This window comes from Rhinolophus sinicus, linkage group LG05, assembly GCF_036562045.2.
Source record: "Rhinolophus sinicus isolate RSC01 linkage group LG05, ASM3656204v1, whole genome shotgun sequence".
In the NCBI taxonomy this organism is placed as follows: domain Eukaryota; kingdom Metazoa; phylum Chordata; class Mammalia; order Chiroptera; family Rhinolophidae; genus Rhinolophus; species Rhinolophus sinicus.
The window spans coordinates 8,972,403-8,992,520 of NC_133755.1; the positions used below are offsets into that span (position 1 = coordinate 8,972,403).

The 20,118-nt window shown below is 44.1% G+C and overlaps 1 protein-coding gene across 2 annotated transcripts in view; it reads right to left on the minus strand.

The window, feature by feature from the left end:
* Positions 1–860: 860 nt before the first annotated feature.
* The window catches only part of NBAS (NBAS subunit of NRZ tethering complex), a 269,220-nt gene continuing 249,962 nt past the window's right edge, over positions 861–20,118 (minus strand). For both annotated transcript variants that reach the window (XM_019751941.2, XM_074331709.1), the window contains 2 exons: positions 13,525–13,653; positions 861–1,282 (listed from right to left, as the gene is read on the minus strand). In XM_019751941.2, the coding sequence (XP_019607500.2) occupies positions 1,007–1,282; positions 13,525–13,653 (405 nt within the window). In that variant the 3' untranslated portion in view covers positions 861–1,006. The remainder of the gene's footprint in view (positions 1,283–13,524; positions 13,654–20,118) is intronic.

A 20,118-nucleotide genomic window follows, 5' to 3' on the forward strand; every position in this document is an offset into this window, starting at 1 on the left:
CTCCAGAACTAAGGCCAGAACTTGCAGCCTGAGCCTCCACCTCCAGGCACATGCTTGTGCAGCGGGAGTAAGTGCCTGTGAATCAGGCATCAGGTCTGACCTCCTGCCCTGGGAAACACCCTTCCTTCAGTGTTGGTTTCTCTACGGGTGCTACTAGTCACACCCTCATTATCATTGACTATATGCAAACTAGTGAACCCTAATATACCCATGAGTGTACATGCTGGTTCTGTTAGCCCAGCCACCTAGTTATAGAGGTTTTACAGACATGTGAATTTGTCACACTTCTTATGGTGATGCTGAAAAACTTAGAGACCACCACCCCCCAACTGAGTAGGCAGCCCTCCTGTGCTGGTATAGACCATCTGGCTGTGGTCTTAAAATCACAACTCATATACTATAACACTAGCAGAGGACAGAGGGGTGACAATTCTTGGGCCCCCACTATGGATCTGACGGAGCCTCAGACACACAACGTCACATAATACTCAACAACTTTGGGAGATAAATGGTATGACCCTCATTTTATGCATGCTAGACTAAGGTTCAGAAAGGTGGAGAACTCTGCCCAAAGGCACATAGTTAACCTGAGATTGGCTCCAGATCCACCCTTCCTCCATCCCAGGACATCTCTCCAACCACTAACTAGTCCACAAACTCTCCCTCTGTAACGCAACCCTACCCACCACTACATCCACCTGTCTGAACTGCAGTTTTAGATGCTTTAATAGCATTCTACTCCAAAAGGCATTCAAAAGAAATAGGAGGAAGAGTCAAGTCTCTCTTCGTAATGAAGTATGTTAACCAGTCACTGTCAGAAAGAGGAAATAGTTTAAAAAAAAAAAAAAGTGGCAGCTTGCTCATTGTTAATGTACAGCTTTATTTTCAATGTGCAGGAACCACTGAGAACAATCACCAGGTACTGGCGTCGCCTCTGGGAACAGCCCCCCGCTCTGGAGGCTCCCTCCCACCAGGGAGGAGGTCCTGCCGCATGCACCTGCGCCACTCACACCCAGTGCCGGCCGGCGCTGAGGGCCGCGCTGAACGTTCTCAGGGCGCGATGGGTGCCCCTCGCGGTCAGAAGGAGCGATCCGGCTTCAGCTTCATGGCCAGCCTCCCGCAGGTGTCTGGCCAGCTCCTCCACGTCCCAGCGCCCTTGCTGGGGGCTGGCCAAGAGGTGCTCGATGAGATGCGTGTAGAAGGGAGTGGAGATGCACTTCACCGACAGCTTGGCATCCAGGAGCAGGGACAGGAGTTCTTGGTCACAGTTTGAGTCATTCACCTTCAAGAAACAAGACAGGCAAGACGTGAGAGTGGCGCTGCTTACTTCTCACCAGCGACTCATCATACTGTCCGCCGGTTTGCTGGGCATTGCCCTTTTGCATTTGTCATCACAAACACCTCTGCCCAGGGTAACAGTGCCTGCTCCAAAGAGCACACGCAGGGCGCGAGTGTCTGAGGTCAAGCCTGGGATGACAGACATGGTTTCCTTTTCACATAAGACAGCCGCGTACCAAGAGGCCCCTTGAATCATGGAGACCGCTACCACAGCTGCGTGCCCGAGACTGCCCCGCCGAGGGCGCTTACCACTTCCTCGAGTCCTCCCAAACCGACTGGCCCTCAGCACTCTCAGCTGTCAGTGTTACAGCTTAGGAAGCTGAGGTGTGGTGGTCAGTGAAGTCCTGGAGCCAGGATCTGAATTTAGGTCAGTCCTGACTTCTAAGTCTGGGCTTTTCACAGCCACTTCACCATTTCACTGCTGCTTTCAGCATGGTCCATCGCCTTTCACCCCAACACTCCCGTGTGTAGATCCACAAGAAAAAAATTCTTTTCAGACCAAGTAAACCTTTTTTTCCTTTACTCCACTGAGAAAATAAAACCGTCAACCCCACTGATATAAACAGGATAACCAGCAGGACGTGTTTAAAACTTGTTCTTGCTTAAGGCTCCAGAAAGCTTAGTACAGAACTTGCCTTTTTAAAACATGTTGTACAAGTTCTTTCAGCTTGTACGTTCTCTGTCCTGTCTCCCTGCTCTTCTTAGTCTATGCATGGTTTTCCACGGCGATGACACTTAGCGTATATTTTTCTATTGTCTATTACTGTCCACATTTTTGTATGGAACCAAGTTAACACTAATCACGTATCAACATTCCACGCTCATTTACATTGCGGTGTCACAAAACAGCTTCATGACAGGTTTTTTTAATATCACCATGCACTCTTAATAACTCTGGCTGTGGGAACCTCAGAAGTAACGTGGCATTTCAAAGCCAATTAACTAACGTTTAGACCAACTCCATTATACAACTGTACACAATGTGCTCTTCTCTATTTTCTGTGACAGCAGTCAAGGCTATTGAGTGAGAAGGTCAACTGTGTCTACTGGATGCAAGCAGTACAACCACAGTTCTGAGAGTAAGTAACTGCCGCTGTTAGACAGCGGCTGTCTTCCCTACAACCTAGTGGTCCTTCAAAACCCAGCCTAAACGTCAGCTCCAATGCCATCTTCTTGGTGGCATTTTCTCTAAGTCTGTTGGCCAAGCTGATGCCTCTTTCCTCAGTCCTCCAAGACGCCGCGTATGTGCGTCTTCGTGTAGTTTACAGTTCTCTGATGTGCCTCTCCCATCAGACTGGGGGCTTCCTGAGGGCACAGAGGTTTGATCAGCCTTCTATTTCCGCATCTGGTTCAATCCATATTTGTTACATGGTTGGATGAACTACATTACTGAACTCGTCACATTTCTGTACAAGTGCATCAGGACCTGATCTCTGCAGAGGGTCTGACCAGAGCTGGACTCTGCACTGAAGGGTCTCTCGCATCGTTTCTTTAGCCTTTGTTTCCTCAACACTTGTACACATAGCCCGCCCACCTGACTCAGGTTGAACTCAACTTTTTTTGTTTATTTTTGTTTTTAGAGGCTGGATGGTAGGAAAAACAACTGGTATGAAAGACTAGCTTTTCTGCCAAAAGGGACACAAGAGCTTTCCATACCCCTCACTGGGGTGTTGCTTATGAGTGTAGCATGTCTTCTTTCATGCCAACTTCCTCTCTCTTTTCCTTTGCAGGTAGGAAACAAGAGTCTTTAACCCCCACCCACCGAGGTTCTGCCCTCACTATTGCTATGTGTACTCCCACAAGCCAGCGAGCTCTCTCACCAAGCCTTAAAGTATCGCTTTAAGACAGTTACAATCCCACTTGATAGATGAAGAAACTGGGGTACAATGAAGTCAGAGTCACGTCAAACGTTGGATGGCTGCTGATGGTGAGCTGGACTAGGAGCCCTCAGCTCTGACAAGTTTGCTTATCTGTTGCTTATTGCCTTCCAGAATACGAGCTCCTCTAGAAAGCCTGAGTCCTTTGTTCACGCCTGCACGCCTCCTGCCCGAATAGTGTGGGCCACGTGTGAGCAGCTCAGCGAGATTTGTGGAGTGAATACATGAATGACCCCAAAGCTCACATCCTCTCATTGACACTGCCGCCTCCAAGTACACGTTCGCACTCGTGCACACGCACACACACAGGCCAACGGAGTTACTGTGCGTGTTGTTATTTTGGTTCACCCTTAACAATAAGAGTCCTTCCACCTAACGCCCCAGAAGAGAACAGTGTGTGCCAGGCGGCTGCAAGCAGGTGCTTGAGAAAACACATGGCTAAAAGGCTCAGAACCCAAATACCGCAGGATAATACTTTCTTTGTTGCCCTGAATAAGTCTTCAAGGTTGGGACACCTTTACTATTCTTTCTGTTTACTCACTAGCCCTTCGTTTTGGGGCTGGAAAGACTTCTAGAAAGGGAGTGATGGATTTTTCAGCTTGAGGAAGAGATGGGGGTTCTGTCGATGGCAGCAGCTGCTGCTCCTCTCACCCCCTCTTCTGTCTGTTCCTCTCCAGCGCAATGATATCCTTAAAATCAGTTTCCCATTGGATGTGGCCAGCCTTTCGAATACCGTGTTTCCCCGAAAATAAGACCTACCCCTAGAATAAGCCTCAGTTAAGATCATCAGCCAGACGGATGCATTTAGTACGTTATGACGATGTTCCAGAAGAAGATGACATGACTGTATTTGAATAAATGTAGATTGTTGTACATGAAAAAATAAGACACCCCCAAAATATGCCCTAATGTGTCTTTTGGAGCAAAAATTAACATGAGACCTGGTCTTATTTTCGGGGAAACACAGTAGCTGGCTGTGTCCTGGCACGGTGGGAGTAAGGGGCAGGGACAGGGTCGGCGCCTGCCCTCCAAAAGTGCTCCATCTACTGTTCTGGCTGAGAAGATCTAAGGCTTACATCTGGAAGTGAAATAAAATACAGTGCTCCCCTTTTGGCCCTGGTTCTGGCGCTCATAGGTTCCCTAAAATAAGGCAGACTCAGAGATTGCTGACCTCCACGGAGTCTGGGCAGTGGCCAGGGAAAGGTCTGGGAAGAAATTTTGGTTTCGCTTCTTGGAATCAAGTGCTGGAAAAATGGAAGTGGCTGACTAGTCTTTACTTCCTTTCTGACTTTCCACCTGGTTCTGGCTCTCTGCAAGATGTACAGAATGGCCACAGTATACTTTATAATTGTCATGTACAAGGGAAATACTACATGGATAGTAATTTTGTGTAAATTTGGGTCAAAATAGAAAATGAAAAAATACAGAGAGAGAGGGCCTTTGTAAGGACCTATCCCAACACACGTATTTTAAAGAAGAGGAGCCTGAGGGTCAGAGAAGACCCAAGCTGCCCAAGGTCACAGGGAGCTCAGACAGCTCCTCTCCGCACACAGGACACGCGCCTCAGGGCAGAGGCCAGACTGAGTCCTTCTCTTCAGCACAGCAGAGGCCCTGGTGCCCCAAGCCCTTCACAGGCACTCGGGCATCATCCCCACGTTGCTGAGTTGCTAGATTATTTGTTAAGCCTCGACTTGTCTTCATTTTTCTTGTTTCTGGCTAAAATTCTAACTTAAGGCACCAAAAATCTGGTACCAGCGGCCACAGAAGCCTGGTAATGTCTTACTATCCCATTACTAGTTCTAACCTACTTTTTTTTTTCTTACGTCAAAAGAAAAGAAGGAAAATAGTTTGAACAAAGAAAGAAGCCATCTATATCTGGATCACCACAAGAAAACTATTTTATCCCCGTCCTCTCTAGTAATTATCCATGTGCACAGATATGTTTTCACCACCATATGATGTCTGTATTCTACTTTTCTCATGTTATGAATTTTTTAAATGTTTTTGCAGTTTTCAGTCTTAAAAATTTTTAGTGGCTGCAAAATAATATACTGAATGGATGTAACAAGTTATTTAACCTGCGCTATCAATATTTCAGCGGCTACTGTTTGATATTATTGAAACAGTACAAATCAATGTCTTTTTATGCACATTCTGTATTTCAAGTATTTTCTTAGGAAACATTATCGAGGTATCACTAGGGTGTTACAGGATGAATCACACACACACACACACACACACACACACACACACACACACACTCACATGTTGAAGTCCCAAACCCCCAGCACCTCAGTGTGAGTATTTGGAGACAGGGCCATAAGGAGGTAACTAAGGTTTAATGCTGTGCCATCTGGGTGGCTCCTAATCCAATGTGACTGGTGTTCTTATAAGAGGAGGAGATGAAACACACCTAAGGCCAGAGGCAACCAACCACGTGAGCACGCAGGGAGAAGGCCATCTAAAGCCACGGAGAGAGGCCTCAGAAGAAATCAATCCCGCTGACACCTTCATCTTAGACTTCTGGCCTCCAGAATTGTGAGAAAATCAGTATCTGTTGTTTAAGTCGCCCCGTCTGTGGTCCTCTGGAATGGCAGTCTGAGCGGACTAACACAAGGGGCACGATATCCGAAGCCTTTTTGGGCGTGGATATGAGTACAAGTGTGTCACACAGTGATGTCCTGTGCGGTTCACAGCAGTGATATCAGTGGAGAAGGTTCCGTTTCACTGTAAACTTCTCAGCTTTGGGTGTTACGATTTTGAAAAGACAATCATCTTGCTAAATTAGGAGATATAGCATGGTTCCTCAAAGATGCTTTAATTTGAATTTATTTGCAAGGATACATTTTTTCCATATATTTCCTATCATTTTTATTTTTCTTGTGCAAAGATCAAATCCTTTGCTCATTTACTAGAGTTGTAAAATCATTCTTTCACATGTAAAACAGTTCTTCGTGTAACTTAAATATTAACCCTGATTTTAATTATACTGAACAGTCTAATCTGTTGTTTACAATTCTGTTTTGGTTATTTGTTGTTTTTCAAAAGTTTTACATTTTTATATTGCCAGGAAAGAATCTGCTCCTTTATGACTTTTTTTCTATTGCTTTAAGGTTTAGAAGTTATAATTCCTCGGAGGATCTGATATAAATTTTTGACTTTCTGACTTTTAAAAATATCTAACCTTTTAATCGATCAGGAGTTACTTTGGTATGTCTGTAAAAAATCCTGACATTGGCTTGATTTGTGCTCTAAGAGCTTGAGGAAGAAAATATATCCTGTCATTTTTGGACTCAGTTGGATGTTTGAAATAACTATGAGACAAGCCTAGGAGGATTAGTTGATTTAATTCCTCTGATCAAATAACTTTGAATTAAAGTGAGAGACAGTGTGGTCTTGTGAAAAGAAGACAGGCTTTTGGGTTAGAGACCAATTTCCAATCCCAGTTTCTTCGTTGAACAGCCATGTGACCTCACTAAGGACAATCTCTCTGGGCGGCAGTTTCCACATCCGAAACACAGACTACCTATAGGGGTTGAGATACCCATGCTTTTTAAGTGCCCACCACAATGCCTGTAAGTTCAATAAATGGCTGAAGTTATTACAGTCAAACAAATCCGAAATAAACCACTTTTCTAGAAGGGGAGGAGGCTTACAGGTATCATAAAATGAGTAAAATGCTTCCCACCTCTACCAGTGATTTTTTTTTCCATCAGTGATTAACTTTTTAGAATAAATGAAAAATTTACAGAGCTCGGGAAAGAAATACATTAAAGCACAAAGCACTATTGCCTTCCAAGCCATTAAAATGTTATCTGCTTAATTCCTGTTTCAACAATAGGTAATGAACCTTCTTTGAATTAAAATCTTTGATTTTATGGATCTATATGAAGCTAAAAGTAATTACAGCAATGAGATAAACTGAAATTCCAGCAGCATACTGTATGTAGGACCTCACTGCTATTCCTTCAAAGAAGACTATTCAACATTATTTCACTGTTTACTTTAGGGAAGGACATCTGACTCATTGTTATAGTATTACTAATAACATTAAATATATAAACTATAAAGGCAGAAAAATAAAAGGGCAACATGAGTGTATACTTGGAATAAGAAAAATGCCTGCAGAAAACTTTTTCTATTCTGTATTTATCTGAATGATACTCAGACTCCACTTCTCAGCCAACCATCAGTCCCGCTCCTGGCGTGGGATTTAACAGTATACCCCTCCTGAAGCCACAGTGAAGACAGGTTATCTGACTTATGACCTAAAAGGGGGAGAGCACCTTTGAAAATCCAAGCCTCATCACCTCTATGACCAGAACCAAATGTTCCACTTCAGGGTCCTGAGTTTGGCTAGTTCCACACTTTGTATATACACCCTTCCTACTTGGCCTAAGTCCTTGATTTCACATATCAATCTCCTCGTGAGACAATTCCTTTAAATGCAGGGCTGATATTTAATTTCATCTTTACAAACATCCTCCTCATTCCTTATTCCTGCACATAGTACCAGTCTGTGTACAACGGGTGCTTAATATGTCTTCTCACACTAAATAACTCAAGCAAACATCAACGCTGTCTAGAAATACAATAGGTTAAACTACAGGGAGTGAGCTGCCTCTCACCAGGGCATCCAACTGAGAATTCTGTGAGATGCGTGGCTGTAGAGCTTCCTTCATCGAGAAGACCAACCACAGGATGAGGATGAATGATGGTGGGTGAAAGTAACACATCTAGGTATGCTCAGGTTAAAATGATATTTAGAAATAAGTTTGAAATTCTGAGAAAAATAGCCTGGGACTACAAGAGCCAAAAGGACAGTGATTGTAACAAAAGGTCAGTTTAATAGCAGGTGGCATCTGTAGAACTCACTTGATTCTCCTTTGTATGATTGCATCACTCTGTCTAAATTAGTTTGGATACTCTGAGAAGAAAATGAGCTGACCTTAGGGCTGAAACCAAATAACTCCGCAGACACCAAATAAGGTTACAGGACAGCAGCCCGATCTCTGTTACCACGGCATGCCAGGGAAAGAAGGAAAGTGGGCGTAGAGAACGCGGCACTGAGGGGGCCCTGCAGGTGAACAGATTCTCACTGGGAAGACTGGTTAGTTGGAAACCCGGATAGAGGTAATGGGGGGAAAAGAAAGGAAGGTGTCATGATTTTATATAAATATGTGAATCCAAGGATGCTGTTCTGAGAATCTTTAAGGCTGTCCCTCCAACCTAGATCCTGGTCACTGTGACACTGGCAGGTCCTGGTGCCTTCATGACAAGAGCAAAGGGGAAACAAATCACATTTGTTAAAAAAACGTGCAGGAGGGGAACAGTCAATGGAATTGTAACAGCTGTTTATGATGTCGGAGTGGCAATGGGTTGGGGGAGGGGGCTATCACTTTGTGATTGAGGGGTGAAATGTCTAACTAGTGCACTGTTTTGTACACCTGAAACTAATACAAAAAAGTAATTAAAAAGAAATGTGCAGAGTTGTCATGTGGAAGCTACTACTTCTGAGCAATTCCATGGGGCAGGACTAAGACCATGTTCCAGATGAAGGGTGCAGCCCTAATTCTGGGGGTGCTCTCTTACCGTGAGGTCTATAAAAAGCGGCACAGAGCACCCAGGGAAGTGGTCAGCGCTCTACCCCTCACTGTGCTTGACCAGGGAGGGCCCCGGTGACCTCATGGATTTGAACATGGAAGCCTACACTGCGCGCGCTGGCAGACGAGCTCTGCTCTAGTGCTTTCAGCGCTGATCTTCCACGGTTCAGACACTTTCAGCAACTTCATTTCTCAGTGGAGAGAACGCTTTTCCCTATAATATACCTCGCCTAGTTCCATTTAAAAAAAGGAGGTATGGATGAGTATAGACTTTGAAATCTGGATCCAGGGTTTAAATTTCAGCTCTGGCTGCTTCTAGTTGTATGACCTTTGAATCAGTGCTTCCTTCTGTGAAACCAGATGGTATCTCCTCACAGGAGTGTTAAGAACATTAAATGAGGAAAAGGGCCCATTATAATGCCTGGGAAAAACTGATACTTGAAGATGGTAGTTCTTATTAGCTTCCGGGAGAAACCCTTTGTTGGGTGCTAAAGGCCCTAAAGGCTCCCTTTTTAACCCCGGGAATTACTCTTTTCAGGGATGTGGGGTGGGGGCAGAGGCACTGAGCAGGACCAGAGGAGGAAGCAGTCAGAGCAAAGCCCCCACACACCTGGCAGTGTGAAACGGAAGTTCTCCATGGATAAAACGATTATAAACACACAGCTGCCTACTCAGACGAAATGAGTCACGAGATGTGCACCAGGTAGGAAACACGCCCGAGAAGAGCTCCCAACCCCCTGGCAGGGAGAACCATCTCGAGAGACACGGCTTTGAAGTGGTGAGCTCTAAAGCTCCTAAGGCTGATGGAGACAGTGACCCAGCAGGTCACACCAAACAAGGGTATTAATTATTCATCAGAAAATAATCCCTAAGAAGGACTTTGTATGGCCTCGGGAAAAGGCTGCTGGCCATTTGTAAGAGGTTACTCGGCACTAGAGGTTCGCAATTTCAGAAAAGCTTAGAGCAAGAAGTGAGTACTGCGATTGGAGGAAAGGCCAGTCCAAGCTCTGGCATCGGCACGTAAGCATCATCGTTTTAACTGCAAATGCCTATAAAGCTGTCAGGAGCCTATAACAAATAGCAAAATAATGCAGGCCACCAGTAAGCAAGTGGGGTTCTTTCCCCCTGGGTCCACACACTGCGCAGGAGTGACTGCCTATCAGAGGAGTGACTGCCCGGTCCCTGATGGCTTCTTCTTTGAATGTCAACAGAAACTACCATGAGCAATCAATAAGGGGGAAACTGAAGTTACTGATGAATTCCAGCACCCTGAAAATGAAGAGTGAGTCACAAAATAAAAACAACAGAAAAAAGAAAGCAAACATTTTGTATTTCCCACTGCAGTGCCAAGTATGATTTAAAAATAGCTGGACAGGAGTCCTGCGAAAAGGCCCACTGAAATTCTTCCCTTAGAAAAGTCTAACATGACCTTTTAATGGTGCTGGGAGAGCAATGATAAATTATAGTGATTTCTTATTTCATTTATATAGCATTCGTAAAATGACAAAATTTCAGAGTTGAGAGTAGATTAATAGTTGCCGCTGGTTGCTGGGTGGGCAGGGAGGGATAACGGGCAGTAACGGGTAGCACGAGGGACCCTGCAGATGGAACTACTGTGCATCTTGCCTACAGCAGTGGTGACACCAGCGACATGTGGTGAGACTGCACACAGGGACCCACACACGGAGGAGTGCACGTAAAACTGGTGAAATCGGAAAAAGGCCCAGAGGCTGTCTCGATGACCATGTCCTGGGTATAGTATTATATTACACCACAGGTACACAGGGTCTCACCCTCGGGGGGAACTGAGTGGAGGTATAAGAGAGGGGTGCTATTTCCTACAACTGAATGTGAATTTAAAATGATCGCAAAATAAAAAGTCAAAAAACATTTCAAAACTGGATAACTGTCAAATGTTTGCTCTTTGGAGGAGGCACCAGATCTGAAGATACTCAGTATTTCTGTGAACACATTTTATGGTCACACATGGGATAGCCTCAAGTGAATACTGAACTTCGAGTACAGAAGTTAGAATGAAGCCTCAGTACTGAATTCCTAAAGGTAAGGGTCTCAGGGGTAGGTGAGCACTCATCTTAGCAATTTACACCTCTGCATCGGATGGCCACAGGAGTTTGGGGTGTTCTCATCACGACCCCAGGTAAACCACCCAGCCTGCAGGGCTGTTTCAAAGCCACAGAGTTTTTAGCACAGATGACACTGTTATGGAGGCCAATTAGTGCCATTTAAAACCTACTTGGGTGTTGCCATGTCCCCATTTGGTTTCTTATCTTAACTGTGTGTGGAGGCGGGGGAGCAAGGCTAGTGAGCTGTTCGGGAGCCGCAGTTCTAGTTCCGCTTCTGACAGATGCATCGGAGATAAACAACCTTTAAAGTGAAAACTGGTCGACTCACCCATGGAATTCAGGAATGCATCAGGAAAGCTCTACATAGGATGAATACGGAAAGGCGATGTATAATAACATCACTGCTTCATTCCCGGAGAGGCCCATGGCAAATTTTAGTGGGACTGTCTAAGCAGAGATACTAATACAATATAGAATGGTGGTGGTGGGGGGGAAGGCACTAAAAATTGGCGGCCTGATTTTCTTCAGTGTTTCCTTCCTTCTAATTTATTGGATTTACATTTAAAAAATAGGCTAAGGAAACACACTGTAATTCTTAGTTTTGTATAAGTTCCCAACATAATGCAATCTCCATTTGAGCACAGACAGGGAGACTGCCAACAGCACGCCCCTCGATATCCGACTTCAGTCTGGTTTCCAGAGAGGCCCGCCACGATCAGCGACCAGTGGTAATGAAGAGCATTTACAAAGTCTTCACAGAGCATTCCTTATTTCAGAAATACATCAAAAGGCTTTACTTTTTCTCGTTTGGTTCATGAGGACTGTTTCCAAATGCAAGTATGTTCTATTTTTTGTAACCATATACATAACTTTCTGTATCCTTTGTCATTAACAAAATTTTATGTCAAAGACACACTTACACACACATAACGTTTCAGCGATGGACCGCATATACAACGGTGGTCCCATAAGATTATCACGGAGCTGAAAAACTCCTATGGCCTAGTGACTTCGTAACCATCATAATTCTGTAGCCCATTGCAGGACACACAGGTTTGTGGGGGTGCTGGTGTCAACCAACGTGCACCCCTGCCAGTTGCATGAAAGTACAGCAGATACAATTATGTACAGTGCATAATTCTCAATGATAACAACTGACTGCGTTACTGCTTTATGTATTTACCACACCATACTTTTTATCATTATTTTAGAGTGTACTCTCTTTACTTAAAAAAAAACTTTGCTGTAAAACCATATGCTATGTTACACTGGCAGCGGCCTCATACATCTCGTGTTGACTGCATCTCCTCATTCCATCATTTTCTCTTGCACTCGATTAATCTCGTGTTATTTTATAAATCTAGGGTAGCCTAAGTGTCCAGTGTGTATAAAGTCTCCAGTCGTGCACAGTCATGCCCCACTCTCTCACTGACTCACCCAGTACAGCTCCCAGGCCTGCAAAGCTCCATTCGTGGCAAGTGCCCTATAGGTAAACCATTTTTATACCACGTTTTTACTGTACCTTTTCTATGTTTAGATACACAAATACTTACCATGGTGTTACAGCTGCCTACAGTGTTCAGTCTAGTAACGTGCTGTTCGGGCTTGTAGCCCAGGAGCCATAGGCCAGACCATAAGCCCAGGTGTGTAGTTGGCTGTACCACCTCGGTCTGTGTAAGCGCATTCTGTGGTGTTTGCACCATGACGGAGTCGCCTAACGACAAGTTTCTCAGAACGTATGTCTGTCATTAGGCAGCGCATGCCTGTATTTTCATTAATCTCTTCTATCTTGTGTGGCAAGCATGTACCTCGCCCTGGGCTTCTCCCTCCTCTCTGATCCCTAGGAGACATCCTCTTACATTTTTGTTTTTTAAAAAAAGTACACACACAGACACACTAATATACTTCAAATGAAAGAATGCTCTCCCTACAGAAAGATGTCAGTAAGAATCATACAATGTGAATTCATTAAAACACAACCCTGAGCTATCTGATTCTAAAGTGTAAAATTTAAAAAAGGAAATGAACGATTCTTCCTTAATCACAATAACAAGATAAGCAGCCTTGAGGGAGAAACCGGAGCCCTGAGTTTAGCATATCATTCCTCAAGCCGAGAAGCTTCAATGGGGGTTAGGTTGCCAGAGGAAATAAGAGCTTGAGATTTCAGAGGATGCCAGGAAACAGGACTCCGGGGAGCTTTCTCACAGTTAATTAGTAGATAACCCAGTACGCATCCCCGGCACAGAAAACCTGTCTGACGCTAGGAGTTCTTTCAACCCAAATTTAAAGTGGCAAAGACTAGTACCCCATAGTCCTGGGCTGCTGTGACATTTTCCTAACGACTAGCACACTGCTTCTCTAGAGAAATAACTTCGCTATTCGGATTTGTGTCCTCTGCACCTAAACAGAGAGTCTGGTTTAGTAAATATTTGTGAACCAGATGAGTTCAGTAAATGTTTGCAAAACAAATTCCTACCTCTTAGACAAAACAGAAACAGCCGTTGTGGTCAGAGAATACTGTAGATAAAACAATCTTAAATAAATCACGGTTATGTTTACGAGAATGACCACACTGATTCATTTCTGTCAAACAGAAGAAAGAGTGCAGTGCACTGGGATTACCTTGGCAATGGCGGTGATGTGCTCCAGGGCCACGGCGTGAAGGGTCGCGTCCTGGCTCTCGAGGAGGAGTTTCAGGGACGGGAGCAGCAGGGACTGGTTCAGCAGCAGCGCACTCAGCTCCTTCACACACTGAAACACACGTGCGAGTGTGTGAGCGAGGAAGCACGGGGCAGCCGGGCGCTGTTCCGGTGTGCCTTTCCACACGTGTGTGTGTGTGTGTGTGTGTGTGTGTGTTCATGTGTGTGTGAATAAGAGTTAAGGAATAATAAGGTACAATGCTCAGCATACACCATTTGCTTAACAAACATTAAAAACTATTATCCATCGATAATATTATCAAATTATCTAGTTCACGTCCACTGCAACACAGGACGTCAGTAAGTTAAATATTTAAAAACCTGTTTAAAATTCTAATGCCAAGGTGAACTGAATACTTAAAACTTAAGATATTCCATCTTCATGAAAACTATCTGTGGTCCAGAAAACTCAAAATGCATTCTAATTTCCACAGATGTATCTGAAATTTTATTCTCGGCTCTTTATTATATTGATTGAATCTGTCAACAGAGAACAGGCTTTTACTGTGTTTCCCTGAAAATAAGACCTAACCGAAAAACAAGCCCTAGCATGATTTGTCAGGATGACATCCCCTGAACATAAGCCCTAAGGCGTCGTTTGGAGCAAACCTTAATATAAGACCCGGGCTTATTTTCGGGGAAACACGGGATGTAAGGTAACAAACGATGATCGATCCCTCACAACACAAGTATTAAAGAAAAGACACTTGCAAGCTATCCGTCCCTGCTGCATCATCATACGCTCCTCGGAGTCCTGACTTCGGCTGTCACAGGACGAACAGAACACTAGGGCCGAGGACCCGACGATGTATGCAACCTCCTCACGTGAAGCAAGGGCTGTTCCTGAAAGACCTGAGAATCACTGCCCTCCGTGGGATGAGTTCTCTTATGCTCCTCCAACAACAGTAGCACACCGGAAAAGAAAAACTCAAATTTGCATTTTCATAATTCGTTTGTATTATAAAGCACAGATAAAATCAGGATGGCACAAAGAAGCTCCTATTTATCATACAAGTCTCTCTGGAATTCCACTCACTGCAGATTTTTTTTAGCTTCCACCTAGCACGTCTCTGTTGGAAATCAGCAAGGCCTTCAGATTTCAGACTGGAAGGTGACGCTACGCACGCAGGCTTGTGTGAAATGATCACGACCAGCAGGGAACGGTTTTGTACAGTGTGTGCTTCAAACATTACGGTTCTAACTCGAAGAGTGCTTTGTGTGCCTGACAAGCACACAGGACACACAGAGGCGTGTCCCTCAGCATCGGGGCCCAAGAGGAATGCAGGTTTTTAATCCGGGTGCCAAAGCCTGCAGACGCTATTTGGGAAGATGAAACACAAAGTTCGGTGTATGACACTCTCGCCAGCTGCTGCGTACCACCTCACTTCCTTTATCCTCCTCCTCAAATGTTACAGCAATACCTCCCCCCCACCCCGCACATTCCTCAGAGAGCGTCCCCAGGGGACTGGGCAGTCAGGATGGCATGTCTGAGTCTGCAGGTCCAACACGACAGCCACAAGCCACGTGTGGCTAGTGCAGCTGAGGAACTGCACTGTACATTTTATTCAATTTTACTTAATTTAAGTTTTAATTTTCATAACCACACATGGTCAGTGGCTACCGTACTGGCTGGTACAGCTGCAGAGCGTCAGACGCTCTCATACCTCTGTGTCTTGGCATGCGATATAACCTCTGCTGCTACTCTGTCCAATTAGCCCCTATCTGTTCTTTAAATCTCAGCTTAAAAAGGCGCAGGAAAACGCCATCTCCTATGGAGGTGCCTCTGGGGTCCCAGGTTTGGCCCTCCTATATTCCGAGCGTATTTTGTAAATATTTCCTACGTTATCTGTCATCTTGCATTATTGCAATTATTCATTTGCCTATCTGCCTGACTTGAGGACAAGAATATTTTTCCTGCTCTGTATTCCACACTTGCTTGCTACATACTATACCTAAAAATATTTGTATATAATTCTCTCTCTTTTAACACTCATATCTGCTGATTCAATCAGTCATCAGTAATTAGTAAACAGGTATTTCTCAGCAATTTATGATATGCAGACTAAGCATATCACTTGGCTGACCTTAGTTTTGATGAAAATCTGTAATGACATAACTGGTATACCTCTCGGAGCAGGCACATTGGGTCGCTGGCCCACAGCCAGGCTAGGACATCCAAGCACAGAGGACTTCCCTTTACGTGAGCTACTGACTAAGCCTGATCTCTTAGCTTACAGTTAGTTATCGGCTAAGTCCTTACTCTGGCTTTAAATACTATACTCTGTTCATCAGCCTTTCCCCCGGTGCTGTAAGAGGACAGTTTCTTAAGGTTTATAAAGGGTGTTGGGGGTGGTGAGAAAGGTCGAGCAGTAAAGAGAACCATGAAACTCCGCACGTGGCACCTTCACAGCTCACAGATGTCTGGCCATCCGGACACAGAACAAGAACGAGAGGCCCTGAATGACGAGGAGCAAGTGGGCTGGGTCCAGAACCAGCCAGAACCGCGGAGCCTTCTTCTCCCTGCGGATGCGATTTGTGGTGATGCCCTGGGCCTGGTCCCTGTGGCTGCTGGGCGTCAGAGAAGCAGGACTGCTCCACCCACGGTCCTCTGTCCTCTCACAACCCTCCTACTGTTCCCAGGGTTCTCAGCACCCACAGGTGCTGCAGGCTGCAATGGGAGTGTGGGGCACAAAGTGTGCAGGGATGTGTGGCGTTTGAGTCTAAGTATCAAGCTCCCGACATTACCAAAAGCGCCTCAAGCGTGGGAGAGAACAAGCACAAGGAGCTTTAGGGACCGGGGTTAGCCAGGCTCACTCCTTGGCGGGGCATCTAACTCCCACACCCGCCCGCGGCATCAGTGACCTTAGTCCATGCTGTGCCTCAGCAAAGTTAGGGCCCTTTAGGGTCAGTCACCAAGAGCTGGACTCGGAATCTCAAAGCTGTAAGTGCCAAAAGCCTGCTTTACGACAACTCGTATTCTACGCCTCTCCCACCCCACCCACCCCCACTCCAGGGAATGAATATATTGCTATGGATACAAGCTGAGAAGGATACCCAACTTTCAAGATTGCGGGACACGTGATCTGTGAGAAACAGTGATTTTTATATTTCTGGTAATATTTTCCATTAGTAAAACCATGAAGGCTATAAATAAACAAGTCCCATGAGCAAGAGCAGACAATCACAAAAAGGTTCGCTAAACAGTCATGAGGGAAAAAACAATCTCTAAATATGGGAACTTAGTGGGGGGATGGCAAAAGGGAATGAGGTCCCTTTCGGTAACCTGTCACAGACAATTAGAAAATGAACCTCATAAATGAGTGAATAGGACAACCAAAGGTGTTGGATTACAAAAAAAAAGAGAGGCAAGTAAGAAAAAAAGGGAGTCATGGCTAAATTTCCCGCCACAGTGATATTAAATATTATGGAACTGTGAAAATCGACTGTGGAGTTTCCAAATGTGGTAAAATAAACTTAACAAGGTATGTCCCTTTTATAATAATAATGTTACTTCTTTTATAACAATTTTAATTCACATTTGAGCACATTTAGTGATCAATAAAAATAGTATACAACATTTGCAAAGTTCCTTTAATCATGGCATCCTAAGGGAAAAAAATCCATAAATGTACTCAATTAAAAGACAGAAATTTGAGGCAACATAAGGAAAATGAAGAAAAGTCACTGTGGCAAAAGAACTCATTTGATAGTAATTATTTTTCTTCTCATCAAATTGCAGCAGAGAAGTGATATGACGTAATTCACAAGGGGGTTCAATCCAGCACCTTTCTCCTCGGCCCAGGAGATGACGGCCTTAGGAAAGGCAGTGTGCTACGCGCTATGGGTGAAGCAGTAAACACAGTTGCAGCTCACTCTCCTCACAGGCCTGGAGACCTCCCCGAACAGCGAGAACTAGAGTCTCCCCCGAGATCACTGGTGTAACCCCGTTTCAGAGACCAGACGCAGAGATCCAGAGTCTGGTGCTTTCCTCATGGTCACAGATCATGTTGTGGCCTGTCCAGAGTCAGACAGGACAATTTCATGCATCACTAGGGCTCCTGCTGACCATATGTGATGTCCCCTGGTCTTCAGGGGCTCCCGGTCCTAACGAGAGGCAAGTAAACCCCTTTCCTCAGCATGCGTGAGGAGGACGCTGATGGATGCATGCTTAACGCACTCACTGTCTATTCTGATCACCTCAAACACTTAGGAATCGTAATGAGATGATTCTGAAATCAAACGGGACCACTGCAAATAAACTTACCGTGTTTCCCCAAAAATAAAACCCAACCGGGAAATAAGCCCTAGCATGAGTTTTCAGGATGACATCCCCTGAACATAAGCCCTAATGCATCTTTTGGAGCAAAAATTAATATAAGACCTGGTCTTATTTTCGGGGAAACACAGTATATAGGATTCTGTTTGTCAAAGTAGCTCAACCTGCCTGCAGAACCATTTAGGGAGTTAAATCATTAACTTCTCATTTAACCACTGACCACCAACTCGTTTTTTTTTATTTTATTTTTTTAAATAGGAAACAGAAAGCATAACGTATTATACTTTAGTCAATAAAAAGAACATACTTTTCCCTATACGTCCTGGAAGGTTTCTCTAAACTTTGATTGTAATGCTGACAAGACTTACTACTGCTAATGGACACTGAGATATATCCATCACCCATTCCCAGGTGGCTAAAAGATAATATATTAATACACAACTGTTATTAAACCTTGATTACGGAGCTCATGTATGTCAGGGTCAAAGATACAGTGGCCATGTGCTCAGCTAACTTGCATTCCTTGCCTTACAAGTAATTACAGTAAAACCAAACCAATAAGGACATGTAAACAAACAAACTTCTCTAGGCAATGAAAGAGATCCTAACACTCTTCCGAGTATATCTAAAACACTGATAATCTAGACCCTAGACTCTATAGGGCCATTCCTGAGGAAGTACCACTGAGAGGGGAAAACTGACAATAAAACTTACACAACTACCATGTTTCCCCGAAAATAAGACCTACCCGGACCATCAGCTCTAATGCGTCTTTTGGAGCAAAAATTAATATAAAAGACCCAGTATTAGACTAGATTAGATTAGATTATACCAGGTCTTATATTATAGTAAAATAAGACCAGGTCTTATATTAATTTTTGCTCCAAAAAAACGCATTAGAGCTGATAGTCCGGCTAGGTCTTATTTTTGGGGAAACACAGTACGTGAGATAGACATCCGATATGCATACCCCCTGCGTGCAGTAAGAATGGCTCATTTGTTAGTACTTATTTTCAGCATTTAAGCACGGAGACTTTATAGCCTGTGACCTGGAGCACGACCCTTGCCCTCAGAGCCTCTCGTTCATCAGCATCCAATGGAGATCAAGGCACCTCTTTATAGACGGTGGTGACAGCGGAATGAGATGATGGAAGTGAAAGCCCAAAAGGGCTGGCAAATTCCAGTTCTCACCATTACCACCAGCTTATTATATAGTAACAATGGATCCCAAACCAGGTTTTCCTCACCTAGATTCCACAGAACTGATGGGAGGACCCTTCTGGCATTTGGTCCTGATACAACGTTTGATCTCAGCTTATATTAAGGCAGAGATGAGCCCCATGTTATTTCCACGTTTCTTACCCTGGTGGGGGTAATAAATGGTGTGTGCCCCCACTCTAATCAGTGTGTTGAATCCTGCCATGGGTGAAACAAAGACAATACAGCAGGGTTCCCACCTTCCAAGTGCTCACAGCATAGCAGAGCAGGTTAACAGGCAAATAAACCTCTGACACAAGCAAATCACATACCACTGGAAGAAAGGGAAGTCATTTCGGTGTCTGTAGTTTAAACAGTTTATGGAAGAATTTTGCCATTTTGGTGGTTGGAAGGCTTTTTTAAATAAATATTTAAAAACTCAATCAAAAAGAATTTAGCCAATCCGTAATTCAGAAAACAATCCATTATGTACATTCATGACGAGAATATTTTCCTTGAGTACTTACAATGAGGATTCAGAGAATCATGTTTACAATTTTATTTTCAAGTTTATCTCCTATGTGGTAGAAACTCAAAAACCAATTAATCAATTTAGTGCCATTATCCAAATGCTTGAGTTTAAGACATGTAACTTGCTCAAACAACGCATTGCTGAGGTTGGATCCACAGCAGAGGGGTATAATTAACACGTGCTCATTTTAGAATGTACAAATTTGTATGTATTAACAAATAGCTCTGTGACAGTCGAATAGAGAACTGAGGTCAAAATGGAGGTGGCTGAGTTTTCACCATATTTGTAGAGAATGAATATTGTGGTGATGCAATCTCATTACAGTAATGTCAAAAAGTACGTGAAAATCAGAGTTCTTGGTTACCTGCCCAGAGGAGTGTCAAAGCTTACTACTACATTACCACCTGGCCTGGTTCAGTCAGAGATAACACGCCTCTTTGCAACATAAATTTGAGTCAGACATAAAAGGGTATCCAAAGGGAATTAAAAACTGGGTTATACTCTGGGATTGT